The 26211-nt window shown below is 51.4% G+C and overlaps 1 protein-coding gene and 1 long non-coding RNA gene across 2 annotated transcripts in view; one reads left to right on the top strand and one right to left on the bottom strand.

The window, feature by feature from the left end:
* GTF3C1 (general transcription factor IIIC subunit 1) overlaps nucleotides 1–20521 on the top strand; it is an 87538-nt gene extending 67017 nt beyond the window's left edge. The window contains exons 27-37 of the mRNA XM_035267239.3: nucleotides 240–352; nucleotides 2871–2933; nucleotides 4698–4791; nucleotides 9270–9442; nucleotides 10776–11063; nucleotides 11619–11878; nucleotides 15742–16022; nucleotides 16434–16929; nucleotides 17636–17687; nucleotides 18759–18951; nucleotides 19594–20521. Of these exons, the coding sequence (XP_035123130.3) occupies nucleotides 240–352; nucleotides 2871–2933; nucleotides 4698–4791; nucleotides 9270–9442; nucleotides 10776–11063; nucleotides 11619–11878; nucleotides 15742–16022; nucleotides 16434–16929; nucleotides 17636–17687; nucleotides 18759–18951; nucleotides 19594–19806 (2226 nt within the window). The 3' untranslated portion in view covers nucleotides 19807–20521. The remainder of the gene's footprint in view (nucleotides 1–239; nucleotides 353–2870; nucleotides 2934–4697; nucleotides 4792–9269; nucleotides 9443–10775; nucleotides 11064–11618; nucleotides 11879–15741; nucleotides 16023–16433; nucleotides 16930–17635; nucleotides 17688–18758; nucleotides 18952–19593) is intronic.
* Nucleotides 20522–21233: 712 nt separating this feature from the next.
* LOC144578606 (uncharacterized) lies at nucleotides 21234–23365 on the bottom strand. The gene is made up of 3 exons (XR_013524764.1): nucleotides 23290–23365; nucleotides 22928–23117; nucleotides 21234–21604 (listed from the first exon to the last, which is right to left on the bottom strand). It is a non-coding gene; the product is annotated as an uncharacterized LOC144578606 (long non-coding RNA).
* Nucleotides 23366–26211: the final 2846 nt, after the last annotated feature.

Below are 26211 nucleotides of genomic sequence, written 5' to 3'. Positions count from 1 at the left end.
TGTCGGCGGGTTAGTTGGCACCACGCACCCCAGTTTCCTGAGCATAGTGGTGCGGGTCTGTTGCCTCCTTTAGAGACCGAGCTTCTCAGATGACAGGTGACCAAGGGAGGCAGCCTGGTCAGTGGTTCTCGGACTTAGCTGGTGCAGGAGTTTGTTACAAGATGTTCCTTGGTGCATCTTAGCAAAACCTCCCTCTAGGAAGAGTAAGGGCTTAACCTCTCATTCTCTCATGTTGAAAGGTTTGTGCCAATGAGTTTAAAGAATTTGTGGAGAAGCTTAAAGAGAAGTTCAGTTCAGCCCTAAGGAATTCTAACCTTGAAATCCCAGACACACTCCAGGAGCTGTTTGCCAGGTAAGCTGCTTCTGGGATGGCTCCGTGTGGCCTTCACAGGGCAAGAAGAGAAGGCCAGCCCTGTCTCCTTTATCAGCAGGTCCCGGAAGTGCACGGTGCTTGCATGGTGCGTTTGGCCTTGCGGTGGCCCTCCTGTCTCTCCTCTCATGGGTGACTTGAACACAAACTGGGGCCTAGCTCCCTGCTGGGCACTTACATTCATTCTCCCACTGAGTCCTTCAGGCTTCCTTGTCTGGTTGGTGTCCTTTTTGCTGAGTTTGCTTATTCTACCTTATTCCTGTGTAAGTAATGTGCCCAAGGTCACAGTGCTTGTAGCACCAGGGCCTGGATTTGAATGTAGGAGGGTCTGGAACCACGTGGCATCTGGAAGTACATTCTTGGGTGTGAACACAGAACGCTGTACAATTTTTAAATCTTAAGTTCTGTGAACCAGGCCTATTTCTTCAGCATCATCCAAATGTAGACCCCTTCTCTCCACCATCCTCACCCAAAAAGTCCCTCAAGCCACTGTTTTTCTGAATCTCTCCCTGTAAAATGATGGCGTTCATCAGTTCTGCCTGTGAACTGATAACCTCCACCCTTGCTCTCAGCATTTCACTTGAGGACCTCATTCCTTCATTCACTCTACAGATGTAGCGTCTGTCCTGCCTACTGTATTGCAAGGCCTGAAGAGCAGTTTGTGCTCGGTTTCAGAGCTGAAATCATTTACTTACTGGTGTCGTTTTTGGCTTGCATTAAACTGCTCCCCAGAATTCCCAAATGACATGGTTTAAAGTCAATCCAATGGCCTGTTTACATTTTGTAACAAAATTAGTAAAGATTCATAATTTTTTACTGATTTGTAATGTGTATCTCCACATATTTTTAGTAAAGTTATGGGACAACTTTCAATCATAAAACAAGACAGATTTTTTTTGAGATGGAGTTTCACTCTTTTCACCCAGGCTGGAGTGCAATGGTGCGATCTCGGCTCATCGCAACCTCCGCCTCCTGGGTTCAGGCAATTCTCCTGCCTCAGCCTCCTGAGTAGCTGGGATTACAGGCACGCACCACCGTGCCCAGCTAATTTTTTGTATTTTTAGTAGAGACGGGGTTTCACTATGTTGACCAGAATGGTCTCGATCTCTTGACCTCGTGATCCACCCGCCTCGGGATTATAGGCTTGAGCCACCGCGCCCAGCCACAAGACAGATTTTTAAAGGAGCCCGAGAACCATTTAGAGAGAAGGAAAAGTTGCAAGTGTAACAGTTTAATACTGATTGTGATCCTGAGCATTCTGGCAGGCAAGGCAAAATAGAAAATGGTTCCAAGTCAGGTGGAGGGGCTTATGCCTGTAATCCCAGCACTTTGGGAGGCTGAGGCAGGCGATCACCTGAGGTCAGCAATTCAAGACCAGCCTAGCTAACATGGTGAAACCCCATCTCTACTAAAAATACAAAAATTAGCCACACACCTGTAATCCCAGCTACTTGGGAGGCTGAGGCAGGAGAATCACTTGAACCCCAAGAAGCAGAGGTTATTTTCACATGTTTCTGAAAAGTTTCTTTTTCTTGGCACTAAATTATAAGAGGGATTTACTATTGCAATCAAAATTTTTCCGTTAGTTTGGTAGAAACCAAAGAAACATCCTATAGATGGCCACTTTACCATATTTTATAAAAGTTCTATGATTTATTCTTAAATTAACTTGTTTGTTATAAATACAGTAAAATGATATTACATGAAGCTCAAAAAGGTAATGGGGAAATCGTTTGTAATTCCAGCACCTAATATGACTACTCTTTGGGGATTTTCATATTTCTTTAATTGATGAATAATAGTTGTACATATTTATGGGGTACGGTGTGATGTTTTGATATATGTGTCCATTGAGGAAAGATGAAATCAAGTTAACCAGCATATCTGTCATCTCACCAACTTCTTTTTTTGGCAACAAGAATGTTAAAAATCTATTACTTTAGTAATTTCAAAATATGTAACTGTGGTCGGCATGCAGTCTTAGATCATGAACACTGATTCCTCTGGTCTAACTGTAACTTTGCTCAGCATCTCTCCTTTCTTCATTCCTTCCCTTCCACTTCCCAGCCTCTGGAAACCGCCTTTTTCCTATTTCCATGAGAATGACTGTTTAGATTATTTCCGGGACATTTTCTTCCAGGCTTCTTCCTTGTGCTTGTTTTTGTTGTTCTTTGTTTCTGTTGTATTCTAACACACTCGCAGTTTTAAATTCTGTTTCTTTAACAATTAACAGTGGATCTTTGCCAATTCACATTTTTTCGTGTTGCCACATAATTGTCAGTAAGTGAACATTTCACATTCTCTCAGCCCTCCTTTTTATAACAGGCAGAACAGGGTATAGTCTTGTTTTAATTCACATGCACAGGGCTTGACTTTTGGCGCGTTTAACATTTCTCCCACTTCCGACACCTGAGCCAATAAATGGCCATCTTGAACCAGCATTCGCTCAGTTAGTGAGGAGCTGCTGTTTCATTGACACACTCTTATGTCTCTTTTGCAGGTACCGAGTTTTGGCAATTGGGGATGAAAAAGATCAAACCAGGAAAGAGGATGAACTTAACAGGCAAGTACTGGTATATAGAGTTGCTTTTCCTCAGCTACTTAACCTGGTGGCTGACAACCTATTGCACTAGGCCTGTTACTCTAGGGCCAAATCCAGCCCACCACCTGTTTGTGTTAAGAGTTTTATTGGCACACAGCCATGCCCATTCTATACGTTGTCTACATTGCTTTTATGTGAGAACATCAGAGGTGAGTACAGTTGACCTTTGAACAAGTTGGGGGTTAGAGGACGCCGACCCCCAGTACAGTCAAACATCCACTTAGAACTTTTTTTTCCTTCTGAGACAGAATCTCTTTCTGTCACCCAGGCTGGTCTTGAACTCATAGCCTCAAGTGATCTACCCACCTTGGCCTCTCAAAGTGCTGCAATTACAGGTGTAAGCCACCACTCCTGGCCCTACGTATAACTTCTGACTCCCTAGAACCTAACCACTGATAGCCTACTGTTGACCGGAAGCCTTAGCAATAACAAACAGTTGATTAATATACAGATGTAAAGCCACCATGCCTGGCCCCACATAGAACTTCTGACTCCCTAGAACCTAACCACTGATAGCCTACTGTTGACCGGAAGCCTTATCAATAATAGTCAATTAATACATATTTTGTATGTTATATGTACTATATACTGTACTCTCTATATACTTTACAATAAAATAAGCTAGAGATTTTTTCTAAACTAGAGTTTTTTTTAAACTTGAAAACATAAGGAGCCAGATGCAGTAGCTCACACCTGTAATCCCAACACTTCGGGAGTCTGTAGTGGGCAGATCATCTGAGATCAGGAGTTTGAGACCAACCTGGCCAACACGGTGAAACCCCTGCCTACAAAAATTAGCGGGGTGTAGCGGGCAACTGTAATCTCAGCTGGTCGGGAAGCTGAGGCAGGAGAATCACTTGATCCTGGGAGGCGGAGGTTGCCGTGAGCTGAGATCATGCCATTGCACTCCAGCCTGGGTGACTTGAGCGAAACTCTCTCTCAAAAAAAAAAATAATAATAAGGCAGAGAAAATCTAATTACTCTTCACTGAGTGGAAGTAGATCATCTTAAAGGTCTTCCTTGTCGTCTTTATGTTGAGTAGGCTGAAGGGACAGGAAGAGAAGGGTTGGTCTTGCTGTTTCCAGGGTGGCAGAGGTGAAAGAAAGTCCATGTATAAGTGGAATCCGCACAGTTCAGACCACATTGCAGAAGGGTCAGCTCTAGTTGCAACAGATTCCATAGAGCCCACCACGACTAAAACATGTATTATCAGACCCTTTAGAGGAAAAGTTCCTGACCCCCTGGCCTTAAGTATCACTGGCCAAGCCTTAAGGTAGGTTGAGGAAAGGATTTAAACTCCCAATGGATGAGCTTTTCAAGCAAAACTCGGTTCCAAAAGCTCAGGTTTTGTTTTTCCATCTTGGATAATCAACAGTCACTTTGATTTTAGCTCTGTATTTCAGTGAGAAACCTTTTTGCTTTGGAGAAAAACTTGTTTAGAATTAGAGGGAAAGAAATGAGAAGTACTAACCACATTTGTTAGTTCTCATGTAAACCCGTTCCAGATAGGTCACCCCTTATCTACTAAATAGAAACTTTTCTCCTGCAAAAAGTGACCTGTTAGTAAAGCCTGGAAACTGTCATTTTTTAGTGTGTTTTCTTTTGTGAATAGTTTCGGCGTTTGTGTCCCTTTTGTGAGATTCAAGTTTTCTTCCCTGAGAATTGCATCCGCCCGACATGAGCAGTGCTTGTGGCCTCATGGTGCCCTACCTTCCCCTCTTTCAGTGTGGATGACATCCACTTTCTGGTGCTCCAGAACCTGATACAGAGCACGCTGGCCCTCTCGGACAGTCAGATGAAGTCCTACCAGTCATTCCAGGTGGGTACGGGCTGCTCAGCAGCACAGCGGGGACGTGGGCCCTTCTCAGGCCGGCTCATGAGGTTCTGGCCCCTGCTGGTCTCCACCGTGGGCTCTCAGGGCCTGATTCCCCCAACATGCCAGCCCACGTGTCTTTTGACTTTATTTTTTTTATCATTGTTTTTATTTTATTTCTTTATACTTATTGTGTATGTTTATGGCATATCAAACTAGAGGATTTGATAAATGTATACATTGCAGAATAATCGCCACAATCAAGCTGATTAGCACATCCATCACCCAGCATAGCACCTTGCGATCTCTCCTCCTGGCACATTTCAGGTGTACAGCATCAGATTGTGACCTGTCATTACCACGCTATGAGCCTCCAGGGCTCAGCACCTCATAGAACTGAAGCTTTGCAACCCTTGGCCAGCTTCACATCTCTCTCTTTAGTCTTCAAAGCATGGGGATGGGATCCAGTGACCTCCATAATCCCTCCCAGAGCTGAGGTTGTTAAGTCTAATGTTTAAGACAGAAAATGAAGCAGGAGAGGAAATGAGGCGTGGCAAAAGAACTGAGAAAGTAATTGAGCTCTACAGCATAGCTTTTCAAATCATCACTTATGAATGCCCAGATATTCTGGTCATGGGAGGTCACTGGGTGGGAAAGCTGCCTTTTCTGTGGGCAGTGAGTCATCTGTCTCCTGAGGACACAGGTCCATGCAGCTGCTCTAGTGCAGCTGAAGGAAGATGAGAGTGAGGAAGGGAAATGGCATCACACCCCCAGTGGAGCCTAGGAAGTCAGTGCTCTTACTACTCTTTTACAAATGTGGACACTTGAGGTTCAGAGAAGTTAAATCATACACCTGAGACCACACAGCTCAGTCATCACCCAAGACCCCCACAGAGAGGTGCTGAGGGGCCCCAGCCAGTGCCACCCAGGGCCTTGTTCTCCCCCAAGTCATCGCAAAAGTGAATTCTAAGAAGGACCCATTCATTTTTCATTTCATCTCTAAGCCTAAAAATCTACTCCTGGCTTACATTAACAAGTCTACCTGATTGGGAATATGAGGGGAAAAAAACAAGAAAACAAAGGGACTTTTCTGTTCCCACTGATGAGTTTGGATGGGTGAGGACCCGATGGTTAGGGCACCTAGGAGTCCTACAGAGAGATCTTGAAGCATGTGGAGCCCAAGTCCCACCCTCAGAGACTCCAGTTAAGAGCAGCAGAGTAGGACCCTGACAAGAGTATGCCACCGCCCCCAATCCTGAAGGAAACAGCGGTGTCAACCCTGCCGGGGGGGCGCACATGCTTGTTGCATTCCTGGGTGCGTGCTTGTTACTTTGGCCCCAGTGGGGCAGGGAGGACTGGGGGAAGTGGAGCTGGTTCAGGAAAATGCCCTGCTTCAGAGCAGCACCCTGGCCCTAGTCTTAGCTGTGGCCAGGCCTTGGCACACCCCAGACTGAGTGTGCCTGTTATCTCTCCTGTTTCAGTCATGACCTGGAGGGTCTCTGTGCCTCCTGCAGGGACACGTGGGACCACCAATCAGAGGGGCCCAAGAAATGTCCTCCTCATGCTTGCCGTCCTCCCTTGAGCCCTGCATTTTATTTCCTTGTGCCTGTTTTACACATCCAGCCAAGGGCACACATTTTGGAGTGGAAGGCTAGTATCAGTGCCATGCACCCCCCTGCCACCCCAGCATTTTGTAGATGAAGGAAGCAAAGTCCTGTCTGAGCCTGAACTTGCAGAGAAAATCATACATAGTGTCGGGTAGAAGTTCCAAATAAACAGTCCACAGACCGCATTTTGTTGGTCGCACACTTGTTTAAAAGGTTAAAAAAAAACCTTTGTTTTCAAATTAACTTCCAACATTGCATATAGGAGTCCAAATTTCTGACCTCTGGCTTTGGGGTGGGCCTTCTAGCTCTTCTACTTATTAGTAGCTCAGAGCTGGAGGGGACTTTGGGGATCTTTTTCACTGTTCCCCACCTCCACACCAGAAAGCCCAGCCCCATGGCAAAAGCCAGGTCCCCTGCCTTCCAGCCAGGCCTGTCCCCAGTATTATCCCACTGCTTTTTCCTCCTCCAGTTATATCTCAGGTGGCATCTGGGCTCTGATGTGTAGTACCGAAGGCCTAGTTACTCTGCCTCAACCCCCAGGGGCATGGGAAGTCACCTGAGAAAGACCACCTGGCCCGCACGGCCTTCCTCCCCCAGCAGGAAGTGGGACACTTCTTTAGTGACTTCTTCAGTGGCTCTTGAATGAGGACTGGAAGGCCAATAGCAATGTCAGAGCCCCATAGGGGACCCCACGAGGCCCCTGAGGACCTCAAGGTTCTTGGAAGCCAGTGGAAGGCCGCAGACGGGTTCACTGTGTCTGTGACAGCCCAGCCTCTTGGAAATATGAGTGGGTAAACCACACCCCCCAACTCCCCACACATGGCGTGAGCACTCCTATCCTGTTGTATGAGAATACACCCATTCACTAATTACATTCAAATGGAAGAGAAGATCAAAGTCACAGAAGGCTTGTCACGAGGAGTGAGATGCAGCTTCTCTCCACTGCTCTGGGGAAGGATGATGCTGTATTGGCCCCTCCCAGCTTCTGCCGTCCACCGCACAGGGAGTGTTTCCCCATAAGGCCTAATGGTCTGCGTGTCGAGGACTGACGCACGGCTGCTGTCTAGAGGAAGCAGAGTTGCACAGGCTTCAGTCAGACAAGCTCCGGGGAACACCTGAGTGCTGCCCCAGAGCCCCAGCTGACCACCATGCTGGTCCCCGGTCCCCTTGTATCCCTCCGCTGAAAGGAAGATGCAGTGGTGAGGTTGCTCTTCTCGCCTCAGTTCCACCCCTGCCTGGCAGTGTGACCTCGGAGGACCACTTAAAGTCCATGTGCCTCAGCCTCCTCTGGCACTCAGGGTCCTGAGGCAGCACCTAAAATCCTTAGACCATGACAGGGATTTTTTTTGGCCAGTGCTTTTGAGGAGACAGTCCTGTAGGAGCTCTTTCAGAGGCTGGCAGATGCTGGATACTCAGGAACAGCTGGTTGCTTGTCCTTTTCAGAAGCTTGGAGGAATAGAGACTCTGCTGACCGTACACTCCTTTGAGCTGCTCTTCCACTAGGTGGGACCCAGGTCCATGAGACTTAGCAGGCTGAGCCATGAAGTCACCATAGCATGTCCATCAGAGGCACCTCCTTCCGCCTGGGCACTGGGTGGCAGCAGCAAGAGTTGAATCAAGGCCAGGTGTGGTGGCTCCTGCCTGTAATCTCAGCACTTTGGGAGGCTGAGGTGGGATGATCATCTGAGGCCAGGAGTTCGAGACCAGCCTGGGCAACATGGCAAAATTCCATCTCTACAAAAAATACAAAAATTAATCAAACATAGTGCCTGTAGTCCCAGCTACCCAGAAGGCTGAATCAGGAGGATCACTTGAGCCAGAAGGTTGAGGCTGCAGTGAGCTATGATGGTGCCACTGTACTCTAGCCTGGGCAACAAAGTGAGACCCTGGCTCAAAAAAAAAAAAATTGAATCTGTGTTCTCCTGGGACTTCTAAACAAGGAGTAAGCAGATGAGATCATTTCAGGTACCTGCTATGGAGAAAATAAAACAGGATAATATAAGGCAGTTGACCGCAGAGGAGAATGGAGAGTTTGTTTTTTGAGGGGAAATATTTGGCCTGAGACTTGAATGTTGAGGAATCAGCCCTGCAGAGATTTAGGGGAGTGGCAGGGCGAAGGCCCCGAGGTAGGATGCCTAGACTTTTTCAAGACATGTAAGAAGGCCCAGGAGGCTGGAGGGCAGTGAGCAAGGGGTGGTGTTGGAGGAGGTGAGGCCAGAGTGGTAGGCAGGCGGGCCCCACTCACGATGCTCCGGGTCCTCAGAAAGGACCAGTTGTTGCATCTGCGGGGAGAGGGGTTGCGGGGCTTGGGTTTGAGGCAGGGCAGGAATATGTTGTCCAATTTAGGCAGTGAAGGATGATTTTGGCTGCTGTGGAGAATGGTCAGGGGTTAGCGGGAGGTGACATGCGGAAGGAGGGAGACCAGTCATCTGGGAATGATGGTGAGAAACAGCGGTAGCATGGACTAGATGGGCCAGGGCAGGTGGTACGAACCCAATGCACTGGAAGGTAGAGCCAACCCAATGTACTGATGGCTGGATGGGAGGCCAAGGGACAGAGTGGTCAACCAGATGATTCTGTGCTGATTCCTCTGTCTTTGTATCCAAAAGAAATCGGCTTTGGAGTGAATAAACCCGGTCTCGTCAGTTCCCTGTCCTTTGTGGTCTGTGGAAGTGTGACGTGATGGTCTGAGACCTGGAATTGCGGACTTCCTCAGCACCCCCTGTACACATACACACTAACACACACACGCGCCAGCCTCCCCCAGTCTGTCACTTCCTCTGTAAAGCATCAGTCACAGCCTCTGCATCCACATACCCCAGCCCTCTCCCTGGCTGGCTGGAGAACCCTACTCACCCTTGCCACGCTGTGTTGCAGACTTTCCGCCTCTATCGGGAGTACAAGGACCACGTTCTCGTGAAGGCCTTCATGGAGTGCCAGAAGAGGAGCTTAGTCAACCGGCGCCGGGTCAACCACATGCTGGGCCCCAAGAAGAACCGGGCCCTGCCCTTCGTGCCAATGTCCTACCAGCTGTCCCAGACCTACTACAGGTGAGTGCCTATCAGAAGCCGTGGGTACTCTGAGGTTGAGCCATGCCCTGTCTGTAAGGAGGAACAAAGGAAACATCCAGGGCCGTGAGAGTGTGTAGGAGCCGGGACTCCTCGAAGCCTCGTGCGCAAGATGCAGGCTGGGGTTTCCTCCAGCCCCTTTCTTCCTTTCTGGTGTGGGGATAAGGTGGGCGCTGGCCATATCTTTGTGTTGGTGGCATTGCCATTTTTGCAGGTAGTTTATTTTTTTCTCTCATCAAGTGGTATGAAATCAGTTTTGCATTTAATAATTGGCCTGGCTAGAAGTCCACCCTCTTGATTGGGCTTAGCCTCAGTCCCTCTTCCGTGTAGCCCTGAGACCCAGGAAGCCTCCCAGGCCCATTTGCAGCACCAGCAGCTGGTGCAGGGTTGGGGTGCAGAGGTGCATTCAGACAGGGCTCCTCCTGAAGTGCTCTTGCAGTGTGGCTTCATGTGGCAGCAGGCATGGCATCATCAGCCTCCCGACTACATGCAGAGGAAACCCCTGAGAATATTCCCAAGCTGCCACCTTGATGGTTTCCCTTCACACCATTCTCCTTGCCTACCCTCCGGTCAGCAAGGGCTGTAGTGAGATGATCAGAGATGACACCAAGAATCTTTCGGTTTTTTGTTCCATCCCTTCCCTGTGATGGTAGACACTTTCTCCTCCCTAAACCCTCACCCCAAATGACCCTCAGGCCTCTGGGAAGTAGATTTGGCAGCAGAAGATACATGTCCAAGTCCAATAAGGCCATTTTTCATGGAGCCACTGCTCTGACCCCATGTCCCTGTCTGAACCGAGGGTGCTGGTCAGCAAACAAGGAAGGCCCCTTGGGTCCCTGCCTCTTACCCTGGTAGCAGGGTCATGGAATGCTGCTCTCTGGACAGAGCCAAGGAAGTGACTCACCAGGCACTGCATGGAGACAGTGAGTTTAGGCACACGTGTCCCCTCCTTTCTGTGTGAGACCAGGGCTGGCTTTGTGCGGAGACTGTTGTTACAGAAAGCATGCTCACCATCCCTAGTTCAGCAGCTGTGTACGGTGAGCCTGCCAGCGCCCTCCTGGAGCGCTGGGTGAGGTCACATTGAGTTAGATGAGATAGGACTCTGCCTGGAAGATGCTCAGGCGGGCAGGGAAGAGAGACACACACACCGCTAGCTGGGAACGCAGCGCCTTCATTTGGGATGGGAAAGAGAGCTTTAGGGGAGAAGTGGGGCGTTTCACTTAGTTCTCACCATAATGATTTGGTGTGCGCATAGCCTGTCCAAATGAAGTCTTCCCACAGCCACCCCTCAGGCCCTTCCTTTTTGTCTGTATAGGATTTTTACGTGGCGGTTTCCAAGCACCATCTGCACGGAGTCATTCCAGTTTTTGGACAGAATGCGAGCTGCCGGCAAGTTGGACCAGCCTGATCGTTTCTCTTTTAAAGACCAGGATAATAATGAGCCCACAAATGACATGGTGGCCTTTTCACTGGACGGCCCTGGAGGAAATTGTGTGGCCGTCCTGACCCTCTTCTCTCTGGGCCTTATTTCCGTGGACGTCAGGATCCCGGAGCAGATCATCGTGGTAGACAGCTCAATGGTGGAGAATGAGGTCATTAAAAGGTAAGAGCTCGGCGTCCACGACATCAGGTCTGGACACATGCTAGAGACGAGCAGGGGTGAGCAGTGCCTTCTGGGAGCTTGCAGAATGGGCTTTGCAGATGAGTGACTGGGGATTACAGTCCAGTCCAAGGCATCCTCTGCTGGTGCCTCCCACATGCTATGGGAATCCACCAAAGAGAAGGACGCAGCAGAGCGGAGCAGGGGAGGGGCAGGGAAGAGAAGGGAGGATTGGTCCTGAGGGCCTGGCAGCGGAACTGGGGCTTCCCGGGGAAGTGGGTGTTTTCTGGACTGAGAGACGGGCAAGAGGAACAGTCTTCACAGAGACGTGGATATGTGACAAGGGGTGAGCAGGGTGCACTGGAAGGTGGGAAGGGGGATGCATCTGGGGCAGCCATATACCCCAGCCTTGGTAATGAAGCACAGCCAGATGCTGGGGTGGCCACAGCTGCTGGGGCCACTGCTGAGGCCCAGCCACAGAGGCCTCTCGAGGGAGGAGACAGGTTCCAGTAGCAGCCGGCTGGCTTGTGCTTAGGTTTCCAGGGCAATTTTTTCTAGCTTGGGGAAGGATGGCAGCCTAGAAGACGATGAGGATGAAGATGAAGACTTGGACGAAGGCATTGGGGGCAAGCGCCGGAGCATGGAGGTGAAACCCGCCCAGGCCTCCCACACCAACTACCTGCTGATGAGGGGCTACTACTCCCCTGGCATCGTCAGCACCCGCAACCTCAACCCCAACGACAGCATCGTGGTCAACTCCTGCCAGATGAAGTTCCGGCTCCGCTGCACCCCTGTGCCCGCCCGGCTCATGCCCGCTGGTGAGTGCTCCCGCTGGCCCTGGGGAAGGACCCGGAGGCCCAGGCTAGGACCTAAACCATCAGGCTCCCCAGGCCAGGCGTGCAGCCACAGGACACGCAAAAAAACACAACTCAGGTGTGCCTGTGCTGCACCCACACTTCTGTGCAGGAGCTCAGCAACACCGCCTGTCTTTTAGTCACAACTGTGCCTCAGGAACTGGCAGGCAGGCAGACAGGCTCACAAGGAAGAGCAGAGCACTCTTACCTCCCCGCCCTGCCCACTCTCCATGCACGGCCCTGTCACTGCCCAGGCTCTAGTCTCCTGGTGCTTGCTTAGCTCTGTAACTCTACAGCATACGCCCTTAGGAACCTTTTAGGTCTTATCTTTTGACCTTTACCAGGAAAGAGGAATATTCCACTCACATTCATGATCTCTTACCTCCTTTACTTCCAGTTTTGACACTTAGTTCTATTGATGATCTTTGAAACTTTTATCTTTTTACTTATTTAAAATGATTGAGATGGGAACTCGCTAGGTTGCCCAGGCTGGCCTCAAACTCCTGGCCTTTAGTGATCGTCCCTCCTCCACCTCCCAAAGTGCTGGGATTACAGGTGTGAGCCACCACACCAAGGCTATTTTTTAGAAAGAGGCTCTTGCTCTGTTGTTCAGGCTGGAGCGCAGTGGCATGATGATAGCTCACTGTCACCTCAAGCTCCTGGGCTCAGGTCGTCTTCCTGCCTCGGTCTCCTAGGTAGTAGCTTGGTATGTGCCACCATAACCAGCTAATTTTTAAATATTTGTAGAGACAGGGCCTCACTCAGTTGTCCAGGCTGGTCTCAGGCCTCAAGGGATCCTCCCGCCATGGCCTCCCAAAGTTCTGGGACAACAGGCATAACGCATGCCCTGCCTAGTGTATATAATATTCTAAATCCTTTGTTTTCATTTCATCAGTGTTCTCAGCATCTTTCCCAGGAGTAGTTTCTATATCAAGAAACTCAAGAAACCACCTTTGCTCATCTGTAAGAAGCAACTCATCTGTTCAAGTTTGATTCTGAGATTGCAGCAATTCCATCCCTTCTTCAGGCTCCGCCTCTAGTTCTAGTTCTCTTGTTATTTTCACTGCATCTGCAGTTACTTTCTCCACCAAGACTTGAACCCCTCAAAGTCATCCATGAGGGTGAGAATCAACTTCTTCCAAACTCCTGTTGATGTGGGTATTTTGACCACCTCAAAACAGGATGGTGACTCTTTTCTGGAAGATTTTCAATTTACTTTGTCCAGATCCGTCAGAGAAATCACTAGAGTAGCTATAACCTTATGAAATGCATTTCCTTCTCTTTTTTTTTTTTTTTTTTTTGAGACAGAGTTTCACTCTTGTCTCCCAGACTGGTGTGCAGTGGTGTGATCTCAGTTCACTGCAACCTCCACCTCCCAGGTTCAAGTGATTCTTCTGATTCTCCTGTGTCAGCCTCCCGAGTAGCTGGGATTACAGGCACCTGCCACCACACCTGTATAATTTTTGTATTTTTAGTAGAGACGATGTTTTACCATGTTGGCCCATCTGGTCTCTAACTCGTGACCTCAGGTGATCCACCCACCTCAGCCTCCCAAAGTGCTGGGATTACAGGCATGAGCCGCCATGCCTGGCCACAAAATGTGTTTCTTAAATAAGACTTGAAAGTGAAATGACTCCTTGATCGATGAGGTACAGAATGGATGTATTAGCAGGCAAGAAAACAGTGTTCATCTCCTCGAACATCTCCATCAGAGCTCGTGGGTGACCAGGGGCATCATTAATCAGCACACTGTTTTGGAAGGAATCTTTTTTTTTTTTTTTGAGATGGAGTTTTACTCTTTGCTGCCCAGGCTAGTGCACAGAGGTGCAATCTTGGCTTACTGCATCCTCCTCCTCCCGGGTTCAAGCGATTCTCCTGTCTCAGCCTCCTGAGTAGCTGGGACTACAGGTGTGTGCCACCACACCTGGCTAACTTGTGTATTTTTAGTTGAGATGGGGTTTCACCATGTTGGCCAGGCTGGTCTCAAACTCCTGACCTCAGATGAGCCACCCGCCTCGGCCCCCCAAAGTGCTGGGATTACAGACATCAGCCGCCACACCTGGCCAAGAAATGGTTTTTGTCTGAGCAGTAGGTCTCTAGAGTGGGCTTAAAATATTCAGTAAGCCACGCTGTAAACAGATGTGTTATCATCCAGCTTTGCTGTCCTATTTATAGAGCACAGGCAGAATAGATTTAGCATAATTCTTAAGGGCCCTAAGAATTTGGGGATGGGAAATAAGCGTTGGCTTCAACTCAAAGTCGCCAGCTGCATTACTTCTTAACAAGAGAGTGGCCTGTCATTTGAAGCCTTGAAACCAGGCACTGACTTTTCCTATGTGCCCATGAAAGTCCTAGATGGCATCTTCCAATATAAAGCTGTTGTGTGTATAGTGAAAATCGGTTTAGTGTATACACCTTTATCACTGATCCTGGCTAGATCTTCTGGACACCTTGCTGCAGCTTCTCCATTCACACGTGCTGCAGCTTCTCTATCCACACTTGCAGCCTCTCCATCCACACTTGCTGCTTCACCTTATACTTTTTTGTTATGGAGACGGCTTCTTAAAAGTCATGAACCAACCTCTGCTAGCTTTCACCTTTTCTTCTGCAGCTTTCTCACCTCTCTCAGCCTTCATAAAATTGAAGAGAGTTAGGGGCTTGCTCTGGGTTAGGCTTTGGCATAAGGGAATGTTGTGGCTGATTTGATCTATCCAGACCACTGAAACATTCTCCGTGTCAGCAGCAAGGCTATTTTTGCTTTATTATTGTTCGTGAGTAGCACTTTGAATTTCCTTCAAGAGCATTTCCTTTGCCCTCACCGCTTTGACTAACGTTGGCTTTCAGCTGTCTTGGCTGTCACCATGCTTTCCTCACAAACCCCGATCATTTCCAGCTTTTAATGTAAAGTGAGAGATGTCAACTCTCCCTTTCACTTGAACACAGAGGGGCCATTGTAAGGTTATTAATTGGCCTGATTTCAATATTGTTGTGTCTCAGGAATAGGGAGCCCCAGGGAAGGAGGAAAGTAGAAAATGGCTGGTCACTGGAGTTGTCGGAACACATGTGACATTTATCACTTAAGTTTGCTGTCTTATGTGGGCGTGGTTCATGGTGCCCCAAAGCAATTACAGTAGTAATGTCAAAGATTGCTGATCACAGGTCACCATCGCAGATATGATAATCATGAAAACGTGGAGATATGAAAATTACCAAAGCATGACAGACACAAATGGAGCACAGGTGTTGGGAGCGTGGCACCGGTAGACGCTCTTGACGCAGACCTGTCACAAACCTTCAGTATGTAAAAACAAACCCAAAACCACAATATCCATGAAGTACAGTACAGTGAGGTGCTTGTGAAGCTGATGTTGTTCATTATATGTTTTGTAACCACAATTAGAATTCTGTATTTTGTCTGGAGTTTGGACTGGGCAAAAATGCAGTGGTAACCTATCGATTTTGGCCTTAGCAGAGACGTCTTCCACAGGAAGCAACAGAAGCCAGCCATGGGAAATGTAGGAGTCCCCAGTCAGGGACTCCCCGCCAGAGCACTGGGCTTTACAGTTCTCAAACCCCAGTCCTCGGCCTCTGTGCCCTTCACTTTGTATCTTGAGCAGGAAAATCACAGTGGCCAGGAGAAATCCAGTCAACTGTAGTCGGGGGCCTAGGGTCATGGATGAGGAGCCTGACTCCCAGGGGCCCGACCCGTTCACACAGCAGGTGACCTCGTGCGCTGGAGCATGCCTTTCCTAAGTGTGGCCTGTGCATTGGCCAGGGGACAAGGGCCTCTGTTGGGTTGCCTCTGATCTTCCTCCGTGTCCTCCCAGCCACTCCTCTGGAAGAGCTAACAGTGGGAACCTCCTGCCTCCCTGACACGTTCACCAAGCTGATAAACCCCCAGGAAAACACCTGCAGCTTGGAAGAGTTTGTCCTCCGGCTGGAGCTCTCTGGGTATAGTCCTGAAGACCTGACTGCTGCCTTGGAGATCCTGGAAGCCATTGTAGCCATGGGTTGTTTTGGGATTGACAAGGAGGAGCTGCGCAGACGGTTCTTGGCTTTGGAGCAGCCAGGTGGTGAGCGTACCAGGACGTTCGCAGACTGCGTCCAGGTGAGCTGTGCTTTAGGTTAGCCGGATGTCACTGAAGCCGAAGTTGCAGCTCCCAGGCCAGGTGCATGCTGAGGATGGGCTGGATGTGGGGCATAGTGTGATGCATTCTTTTTAAGCATTGAATTAGTCATTAACATTTGAAAACTGGGGCATTTCACGTCCACTTTGAGGGTGCAGCTGTGGGTCCCTGAAGGTCACACAGCTGATGTGGTTCATGAGTGACCAGGCTGAGCCTAGAGAGGAAGAGAGGCTCCTCCACGGTATGGGGCTAAAAGGGGCAGCCCCACCTCGTGGACCTGCTGCTCAGGGACTTAACCCAGCAGACAGGGGAAGCCACTCTGCTCATCCCCCTTCACCAGCACAGAGGATCCCTGGCTCCCCACAGACTCCACCTGTCTTCTGCGTCCCCAGGCCCTCCTGGAGCAGCAGCAGGTGCTGGAGGTCGGCGGCAACACTGTGCGCCTGGTGGCCATAGGCTCTGCCTGGCCCTGGCTCCTACACTCTGTGAGGCTGAAAGACAGAGAGGAGGACGCCCATGCCCAGAGAGAAGACCCTCATGCCAGACCCCTGGAGGGGCCTTCCAGCCAGGACTGCCCTCCCGAGGGGCAGGCACCCCCTTCTCACAGCCCCCGGGGCACCAAGAGGTATGCCATCTGGGCCAGTGAGATCGGGGAGACCCCTGCCAAGAGGCCGGCGCTCCAGGATTCAGACTTGGCCCCCAGCCTCGGGCTTGGAGCAGAAGACTGGGCAGAAGCCCAGGTCCCGTCTCCACCCCCAGCTCTTGAAGACACTGCTGCGGCAGAGACTGTGCAGGAAGACCAAGAGCGTGCTGGGGAATTCAGTTCCCCAGGCCAAGAGCAGCTGGGTGGCCAGGCCCAGCCTCCAGAGGGCACTGAAGACCCCAGAGGTACTGAACGCCCTGTCCCCCACCCCACCCACACTTTCCCTCCCTGCTTCCCTGATGGGCGGCACACCTTCCTCCCAGATAGGGACCTGCCACTAGCACAAAAGGGGCTTGATTTCAGCTTCTCAGAGCCTGAACCCTTCGGGGAGGATGCTGCCTATAAATGCATTTCCAGGGGAGGACAGAGGCCTCCCACTCCCCAGGCAGCGCTGTGAGTTCCAGAGCAGGAGCTCAGGCGGTGGGTCTAGCATGACTGCCGCAGTGGCTAGGGTGGTGACAGCATGGGGGTCTCGCCTTCCTCGGGCGGCAGCACGCCCTTTCCTCTCCTGTGCCATTTATCTGTCATTAGCGGTGGCCTTCTCATGTGGCTTCTCTGGGCATTTTTGTTTTCTCTGGGGTGTTTTTGTCTCAGGTTTTATACCTCCCTTGTGGTCAGGGCTTCTGTGTGGGAAATGAGGAGTTCCCTGGCTTCCTCCAGTGTGGAGCTTGTCGGAGCCTGGGGCACTGTCTGCAGCAGTCTCCCCAGCCCCACCACCTCCAGAGTGACCACTCTGTGAGGAGATGAGCATTGTCCTTTTTTTGACACTTCATCCCCAAACCTCGAGGTGCCCAGCTCATGCTGAGTGCTGGGTACCATGCTGAAGGTGGGGAGACAGAGATGGCTTCCCTGCCTTTCCGAGCCTCTCACAGCCTTTTCCTGTTCCCTCAGGGTTCACAGAGAGTTTTGGAGCCAGCAGCATCTCCCAGGCAGCGCGGGAAAGGTGAGTGTGGGGATTCTGGCTCCAGGGCCTGGGGCAGGGCTCTTGACCAGGCCCGAGTGTAAGGATTTGCGTGAGGGTCTTTGAGGGTCTCTCCCAGGTCCCAGCTCTGACAGCCTGCCCAGCCACCATGCTTCTTGGCAGGGACACTTGGAGGGGTGCAGTGGGCGAGCAGCAGGTGTGCTGGGTGCTGGCAGCACCCAGGTCAGCTTGGAACGAGCAGTGCTTCCAGGATGCCCAGGGTGCTGGTGGAGAACCACACCTGGCACCATCAGCTGTGCCTCACCACCAAGCTCCTTACGGCCCACAGGCCCCTCACCTGCTCCTGCAGATTAGCCAAAGGTCCACAGAGGGATAAGCCCTGAATGCCTAGCTGCCCCCAGGGACAGCTGTGCCCCAGAATTAGAGTAGGCAAGGGGGCCGCAAAAGCCACTCTGGTAGGGGTGCCTCCCATGAGTGTGTGCACTGACCCTGGATTGGCAGGGCCCGAGTGCCCTGTATCCTGTCCTGGCTTTCAGGAGCTAAGTTGTGCCCCTGCCAAGGCCCACCCAGGGTGATGAGAACTGAGTGTCCAGCTCTTCTGGGTCCACCCCACTCCTGGGCCCCGAGTGACTGTTCAGTCCCTAATTTAGTAGCAGAAATGCCTGTTCCGAGGAAAGCATGCCCGGAACCCTGCACACGGCATGGAGCAGAGCTTCAGAGTTACACCCCTGTGAGCCTCGCCAGAGCCTAGAGGTGGCTGCTGCCCGGGCTGCCAGGAGAGCTGGCAGATCCAGGAGTCCCAGCCCTTGTCCCTCTCCTGCCAGTGTGGGGGGACCTGGGGTGTGGGCCCACCGAGGCCTTGGTTACAGCTGCATCTGAGCAGAACCCCACGTCGTGGTTCCATCCAGCTGGTGGTCATGGGCCCCTCTGTCCAGTCAGGAAAGAAGCGGGGAGTTTGGAGAGCAGAGAGGTGACCAGTCTTAGCCCTGTGGCCCTAGCCAGGCCTAGGATACCCCCAAGGCTTAGTGTTCTGTCTGAATGAGCTGCCCTCCTGCCCCTGCCAAGCCCTGATGCCAAGCCTTCACCCTGCAGGGACTGTGAGAGCGTCTCCTTCATCGGCCGGCCGTGGCGTGTTGTGGACGGCCACCTGAACCTGCCCGTGTGCAAGGGCATGATGGAGGCCATGCTGTACCACATCATGACCAGGCCTGGCATCCCTGAGAGCTGCCTGCTGCGCCACTACCAGGGGGTTCTGCAGCCCGTTGCCGTGCTGGAGCTGCTCCAGGTGCGAGGCCTTCCCAGGCTCAGCAGGGGCTGGGGGCGGCTGGGTGGACTCAAGGGCCTGGCTGTGATGTGCAGGCTCCAGGCAGCATGCAGGACCACCATACTGCTTACCTGCACCTCATCCCCCAGCAGGCTGTCCCTCAGTGTCCTTTAGCTGCTCCATGCTGCTGGCCAGGCTGAAAGATGGGGTGCCCGGGGTGCTTGTCTCTGATGCTTTCTCTCTGCCAGGGGTCACTAACTCACGAGCTCACAGGGCCCCGGGTCAAGGAGCTGTGCCCTGGTGCGGCTGCTTCCTGCTCAGCTGGCAACTAGGAGCTTGAAATTCAGTGTCAGATTCCCCACAGGCCAAACAAAACCTCACCTGGAAGCCAGTCTTGGCTCACAGAAACCTGGGATGCAGCCCCACTGCAGGCCTGCATGACATTCAACATGGTGGCCCCAAGCTCAGGCCACTGCCTCTGCTGCCAGGGCCTTTGCTTGAACCCTCCTGGTACATCCCCACTTGCCTCATGCCCGGTTCAGGTGCCCCCTGCTCTGGGAAGTGGCTTCCTAGTACAGAGAGTTCATTCCATAAATGTTTGAAGAATAAATTAATAAGCAGGCGGTGTAGTGCCCTTATAACCTGTGTGTCTGGCGTCTACAGGGCCTAGAGTCCCTCGGCTGCATCCGGAAGTGCTGGCTGAGAAAGCCAAGGGCTGTCTCACTCTTCTCTACACCTGTGGTGGAAGAAGTGGAGGCACCCTCCAGTCTGGGAGAGAGCCCCATGGCCTTCTACGAGCCCACCTTGGACTGTACCCTCCGGCTGGGCCGTGTGTTTCCCCACGAGGTCAACTGGAACAAGTGGATCCACCTCTAGGACCCCGTGGGCGTCCCTCATCCCAGCCACCGCCTGCCACGCCACCCCGCCTGGTGCTCGGCAGACCCCACCGTGCCCCGGCCTTGGGTCTGCCCAGCCTTCCGCAGCAGGGGATGGGTGCTCTGGCCAGAGCCACAGCCCAACACATTTCCCACTCTCCTGGAACTCTGGAAAGAGGGGCTTCTCCACCTGCCAGTGCCCCAGGCTCTTCTGGGCCTGCCCCTTGGGGACGGGCCTCATCACACCGGGAATTGGTAATCTTGTCTCGGGGTCTCTGGAGTTGGCCCCGCCTGTGCACACCTCACATTCCAGACTCCAGCCATCTCGGCAGGGTCTCCTGGCCCCTTGAGTGCCCGAGTGCCACTGAGAGCAAAGGCTTTGTGGGATACGCCTTGCACAATAGGGGCAGTGTGCCCTGCTGCCAGGGGGCCCCCGTGGGGACTGTGGCCCCTCCCCAGGCAGGACATCCCAACCCCTGGGTGGGACTGAGCCCCCCAGAGCGTAGCCCGGAGCTTCCTTTCTGGCCTGTGAGTCACCTGGAAGGCCCGGCTGGGCTGGCTGTTGTGTCCCTCCGCCTGGCTGCGGGCCAGAGATGAGTCCTTGTAGGTTTTGGTTTTGTTTTATTTTGTTCTTTCACCTTTTTTCCTCATTAAAAAAAAAAAAAGTCCCTGTGGAGTGGATTTATTTATTTTTGATTAAAGGGAAGTAAAATCCATTCTGTTCTGTGTGTTTCCTAAAGAACCACTGATTCCCCTAGGGGACTCCACGCCTTTGGCTGCAGAACAACCTGGAGTGGCTGTTCCCCTTGAAACCAAAGGAAGAGGAAAGGCCCTGACGCTAAGCTCAGCAGCCCCGCCCAGCCTCAGACAGCAGGTGAGAGACGGCCTCCGGGATGGAGAGGGGCACGGGCAGCTCTCACCGCCTTCTCAGCTGGCCCCAGGCCTGCCCCCCACAGAGCTGCTCCCGACCCAGCGCCAGGCCCACACAGCTCTTCATCAGCAGGGCCTGCAGGATGGACCTGGCCCCTTGAAGTTATCTTGAATGCACATGATTACATGTTTTAGAGTTAGTTGTCAACATTTTTTAGACGTAGGGTTTTCACATTTAAAAAAAAAATTCAAATGTCTGTCTTTTAAAATGGAAAGTTCCAGTAACAATGGGCTTAGCTTTCTGCCTGTGACAGAAGTGCTGAGCAGAGGCTGCTCCCTGTAGGTGGGGTGTGCCCCACCCCAGCCATCTGTGTCTCACCCACCTGCAGCTTCTGTCACCTAGAAAAGTGTCTTACCTGAGGAACATGTGCCCTTAGGACCCCTGACCTGACCCACCTTCCAACCTAGGAAGGGCCACTCTGGGCTGCACTTGTGGGCGAGGAGGAACGAAGACAGGGTCTTGGGGGTCAGAGTCCTGAGGGTGAGCCCCCACACTGCTGAAGCTGCTCAGGCCTTAGCATCCTTTTTTTTTTTTTTCTTTTTAAAGTTTCATTTAAACTTTAAGAAACAGTTGTGTTCCCTGGAATTTTTTGAGGCAATCAAATCATGTAGAATAGTGGATGTGGTCTACTTCATAAATAAAATACTGAGCAAATGCTAAGTATTTGGGAACGTGTGATGTGGTGGAAGAAAGGTTTGGGAATCCAGCAAATGATTCTTAAGATACCACCGCATCCACATTTCAGAGCCTTAGCTTTCTCATTTGAGAACAGGGGGAAGAGCTGAAGAGCACTGGGTACAAGTGCATGGTCCGGTTCAACCAGTTTTCCTTCTCTGCCCGTGCCTCCCAGATGAGGGAGAGTGTCGGCCTGTGTTGGGAAATAGGACATAGGGTTAGTGGGGACAGCTCTCAGATGGAGAGATGGGGCTTCTGTGAACACCAGCCCACATTCCTACAGCCGTTGCCCAGGGATGATCTTGTTCCCTATTCCCCTCCCTCCTACCCATCATGAAGCCTCTCATCTGCACACCCATCTATCCATCTGTCCATTCATCTGTCTGTCCATCTGTCCATTCATCTGTCTGTCCATCTGTCCATCCATCCATCTGTCCGTCCGTCCGTCCATCCATCCATCTGCCCATTCATCCATCTATCTACTTAGCCATCCATCCATTCATCTGTCCATCCATCCACCCACTCATCTATCCATCCATTCACCTATCCATCCATCTGCTCATCTACCCACCCACCGCCCATTCATCTACCTACTCATCCATCCATTGATCAGTGCATCCATGCATACATCTGTCCATTCATCCACCTACCCATCTATTCATTCATCCATCCATCCATCCTTCCAAGGCAGCTCTCTGCCCCTCCAAGCTCTGCACAGAAGTCTCCAGAAGCCACAGCATTGACCAGTAGTTGTAGTTGAGAGGCCTTCAGTGGCCAGGCAGGTTACAAATGAGAGGAAAGGGGCCTTGGGTTAAACATTAGGGAGTGATAGCAACTGTGGAAAGCTAAAGCATGTATGCCCAGGCTGTGAAGGAATGCAAATTTGGCAGAAATGTTAAGCACTATCTACCAAATAAAACCTACAAAAAGGCAAAAATGGGTCTCTGGCCCTTTTGGAGCTGCCAGAGCAGTGCTAGATGGTTGCTGCAGGTCTCCTGCAGAGAGAGCAGGGAATGCACAGCCCAGATGGGCACCCGCACGAGGCCTGGACACCTTGGCTTTGTGTCCTCCCCTGTATCCCGCAGTCCTGCATTCCTCACTCTTAATTCTATTTTCTTTTTCTTAGATAAGAAAGTATATGAATGCATTCTCTGCCAAATCCAACATTTTAAATCCTGCTGAAGCCTCTGGGCCCCTCTCCTTCAAGGCCCCTCCCAGTTTCCCTCTTCCCATTTCCGTCCATATCTGTCAGTGCACGCCCTGGGAAGCCCGGGCCTGTGATGCCATGTGACATCAAACACGCCCTCAGCACAGCTCACTGCCACTCAGGGACTTTCTCCATGTCCGCATCGGCATGCCTGTTATGGGAGTGTTTTGAGGAAGCAGCCAAGGCTTTAGCGGAAAACCACCCAGGAAAGCTTTACCAGAGAGTCCTCCACCACAGCAATGCCCCTGCTCCCTCCTCATCAAACAAGGGCAGTTTTGCAAACATTTCCATGAGAAATCAGGCACCCACCTTACAGTCCTGATATGGCTCCTTCTGACTTCTTGTTTCCTAATCTTAAAAAAAATCTTTGAAGGGCACCTTTCTTCAGTTAATAATGTGAAAAATATGGCATCGCCGTGGTCAAATTCCCAGGACCCTCAGTTCTTGGAGGAGATGAATGGCTGTTCTCGCTCACCAAAGTGTCTTGACCTTGATGGAACTTAAACATAGAGAAAGAAAGTTTCTGTTTCTTATTTTTATCCTTGAATTCCATTGTCCATGAACATTTTGAAATCGCGAGTGTCGATCTGCACATACGTGCTGTGTATGTATGTATTTGGCTGTGTGCATGTGTGTGTGTGTGCATGTGTGGAATCTCCCTCCTTCCTCACCTCCCAGTGCCCAACACAGGTCCATCCACCCAAAGGGTAGAAGTCAGCCCTTGTTGAATTAAACCCCTGCCAGTTCACCCCATCCTCATCGCCCCTATTCCCTACCACAGAGGGCTGCTGTGACGATTGTCCATGCACTTGGGTGTCATTTCCTCCGACAGCAGTGCTAGAGGGCTCCGCCTTCGCTGACACCTGCAGATTGCAGTGCTCCCCAGCAGGTGGCAGCAGCCGCCCAACTGTCTGTTTTCCGTTGCTTGGTCTTGGTTTCCTGTGTCTGTGCTCTTGGTCCATTTCTGTCTCCAGGGCGAGGCCAGTAAGAGCTGACTGGGGCAAGGCATGACTTCTCCATAAAATCGATGATGTCCTAGCAACAAGATTTCCTCAGCCTGCCGGATGCCAGACACTGTTCTGGGGACGTTATACACACTAACTCCTGGCCCTGCAACAGCACTAAGATGTCTGTCTGATCAGTATACCCATTTCATAGATGAGGAAACTGAGGCACAGGAGGTAACGTCATGTCCACAGGGCTGGAGGCTGGAAAGCGGATCTGCTGGCATTCCAGGCTGCCAGCCTCAGGGACCTCCCCGTCACACTGCCTTCCAGGGATGGGATTTGTTTTGGGGTGGTGGGGGAGCCAGCATTGTGCTGGGAGACTAAAGAGTAGGATGAAAGGGTTTCTTATCTGGGGTCATCAATTTTTTTTTTTTTTTTTGAGACAGACTCTCACTTTCGCCCAGGCTGGAGTGCAGTGTCCCCATCTCAGCTCACAGCAACCTCCAGCTCCTGTGCTCAAGCGATTCTCGTGCCTCAGCCTCTCAAGTAGCTGGGATTACAGGCGCACACCACCATGCCCAGCTAATTTTTGTATATTTCGTAGAGATAGGGTTTTGCCATGTTGGCCAGGCAGGTCTCAAACTCCTGCCCTCAGATGATCCACCTGCCTTAGCCCCCTAAAGTGCTGGGACTACAGGCATAAGCCACACCGCACTTGGCCTGGGGCCATCAATTTTCAAAAGAAAACCCTTCACTTTTGTCACCCTTAAAGATGGAGGAGACCTATGGTCGTCCCATGGTTTCAGCAACGGAGGAAGGTCTCTGGCTCTGATTACAGACTTCCTGGGAGGCCTGTCTTGAACTCCTGGCCTCAAGTGATCCACCTGCTTCAGCCTCCCAAAGTGCAGGGATCACAGACATGAGCCACTGCGCCCAGCCTCCAACTTCGCTCCCCCATGTTTATGAGCTGAGTTCCCTTCAAAGGTGGGATTCTAAGGAGCCTCGTCTGCTCCAGTCCAGAGCACCCCCTATCTGGCCTCAGTCAGGCCCTCCCCAGCCATCCGTGTTCCCCTCCCTTACCCAGCGAGCTCTGGGTGCAGGAAAGCTGTGGTAGTTTCCTGAGAGCCTGTGGCTCAGGTGGCACCCACAGGTGGCTCCTGGAACCTGCCGCCCCCAAGAGGGTGTGAAAACCACAGCACATCTGGACCCGAGTCCCTAGGGTGCAGGTGTGGATGTAGGGGTGGTGAGGGCTGCTTCCCCATGCAGAAGCTGTGCTTCCACTCTCTCCCATCCGAGTCTCACACCCCCCCCCCCGATCCCAGGCTCACAGTCCCACTCATAATCATCAGCGTTCTAGAACCTTCCAGTCCCCTCCTGGGCACCGAAGACTCATGCATTCTCTCAGCAACCTCTCCCAACTACCCCACTTCACAGATGAGTCACAAAAGAGCCTTCGACAGGACTGCTGCTGACTTCCAACTCAACCCTGCTCCAAAAGCCAGAGCTGGCTCCTCCACCACAGCCCTGTAGCCTGCAGTCTGGCCTTTGGGGAGGACAGTGGGACCGGATCAGGGTGGGGGGTCCTCCTCTAGGTTCCGAGACTCCCCAGGGTGCAGGTGCAGGGGGTGGAAATATTTGGTGAACATCATAATGACTTCCATCCTCATATCTAAATGGTCCGGGAGAAACGTGGTTTCAGGCATGGCTGGATCCAGGAGCTCAAGAGCTATTACCAGGACTATGTCTCCATCTCACAGGCTCTGGAGCTGAATCACACTTTCTGCTGCTGTAACCTTGCTTGGTCTTCAAAAACCCAAGCCACTTCTAAGATGGGCACCCTTTGGGAGAAAACAGCATATTTCCTTTAAAAATGTGTGTGTGTATGTGTGTGTAGAGAGAGAGAGAGAGGGGGGAGAGAGATGAGTTTTATGCAGTACCTAGCACCTACATCTAGCTTCTATATTAAACTGATATTCGGTGAGGTGCCTTGAGAATGTTGCTAAGGGGCTGGGTGTGGTGGCTCACGCCTATAATCCCAGCACTTTGAGAGGCCAAGGCAGGCAGATCATTTGAGGTCAGGAGTTTGAGACCAGCCTGGCCAATATGGTGAAGCCCTGTCTCTACTAAAAATACAAAAAATAGCCAGGTGTGGTGGTGTGTGCCTGTAATTCCAGCTACTGGGGAGGCTGAGGCAGGAGAATCGCTTGAACCTGGGAGGAAAAGCCTGCAGTGAGCCGAGATTGCACCACTGCACTCCAGCCTGGGCGACAGACTGAGACTCTGTTTCAAAAGGAAAACAAAATGTTGCTAAGAAGTATTTTTTTAGCTTCTTAATTCACATTTCAACAGATTCTCTGACAAATCATTGACACACAACTTGACCTCCCTCTAATTCTCCAGGATGAACAAATAAGAGGCTGGATTGAATTGCTGAATTGGGGCAGCGTGGCGGGGCACAGCAGGAAGTGCAGCTGGAGGGCATTGCCTGGTTTCGGCCTGCACCCTCCCTCCACGAGTGCCGTGGGGGGAGGGTCCCATGAGCCTTGGCCTGGCACATAATTGGTGTTTAACAAATATCTTTTGTGTGCACAAACGGAATTTTTTAAAACTTAGTAGCAGAAGTCAGAAAAAGAAATCTTGGTTGCT

The sequence above is a fragment of the Callithrix jacchus genome, chromosome 12 (genome assembly GCF_049354715.1).
Source record: "Callithrix jacchus isolate 240 chromosome 12, calJac240_pri, whole genome shotgun sequence".
NCBI classification, from domain to species: domain Eukaryota; kingdom Metazoa; phylum Chordata; class Mammalia; order Primates; family Cebidae; genus Callithrix; species Callithrix jacchus.
Note: the sequence above shows the minus strand (reverse complement) of the source record. Positions and strands in the feature narration are given on the sequence as shown.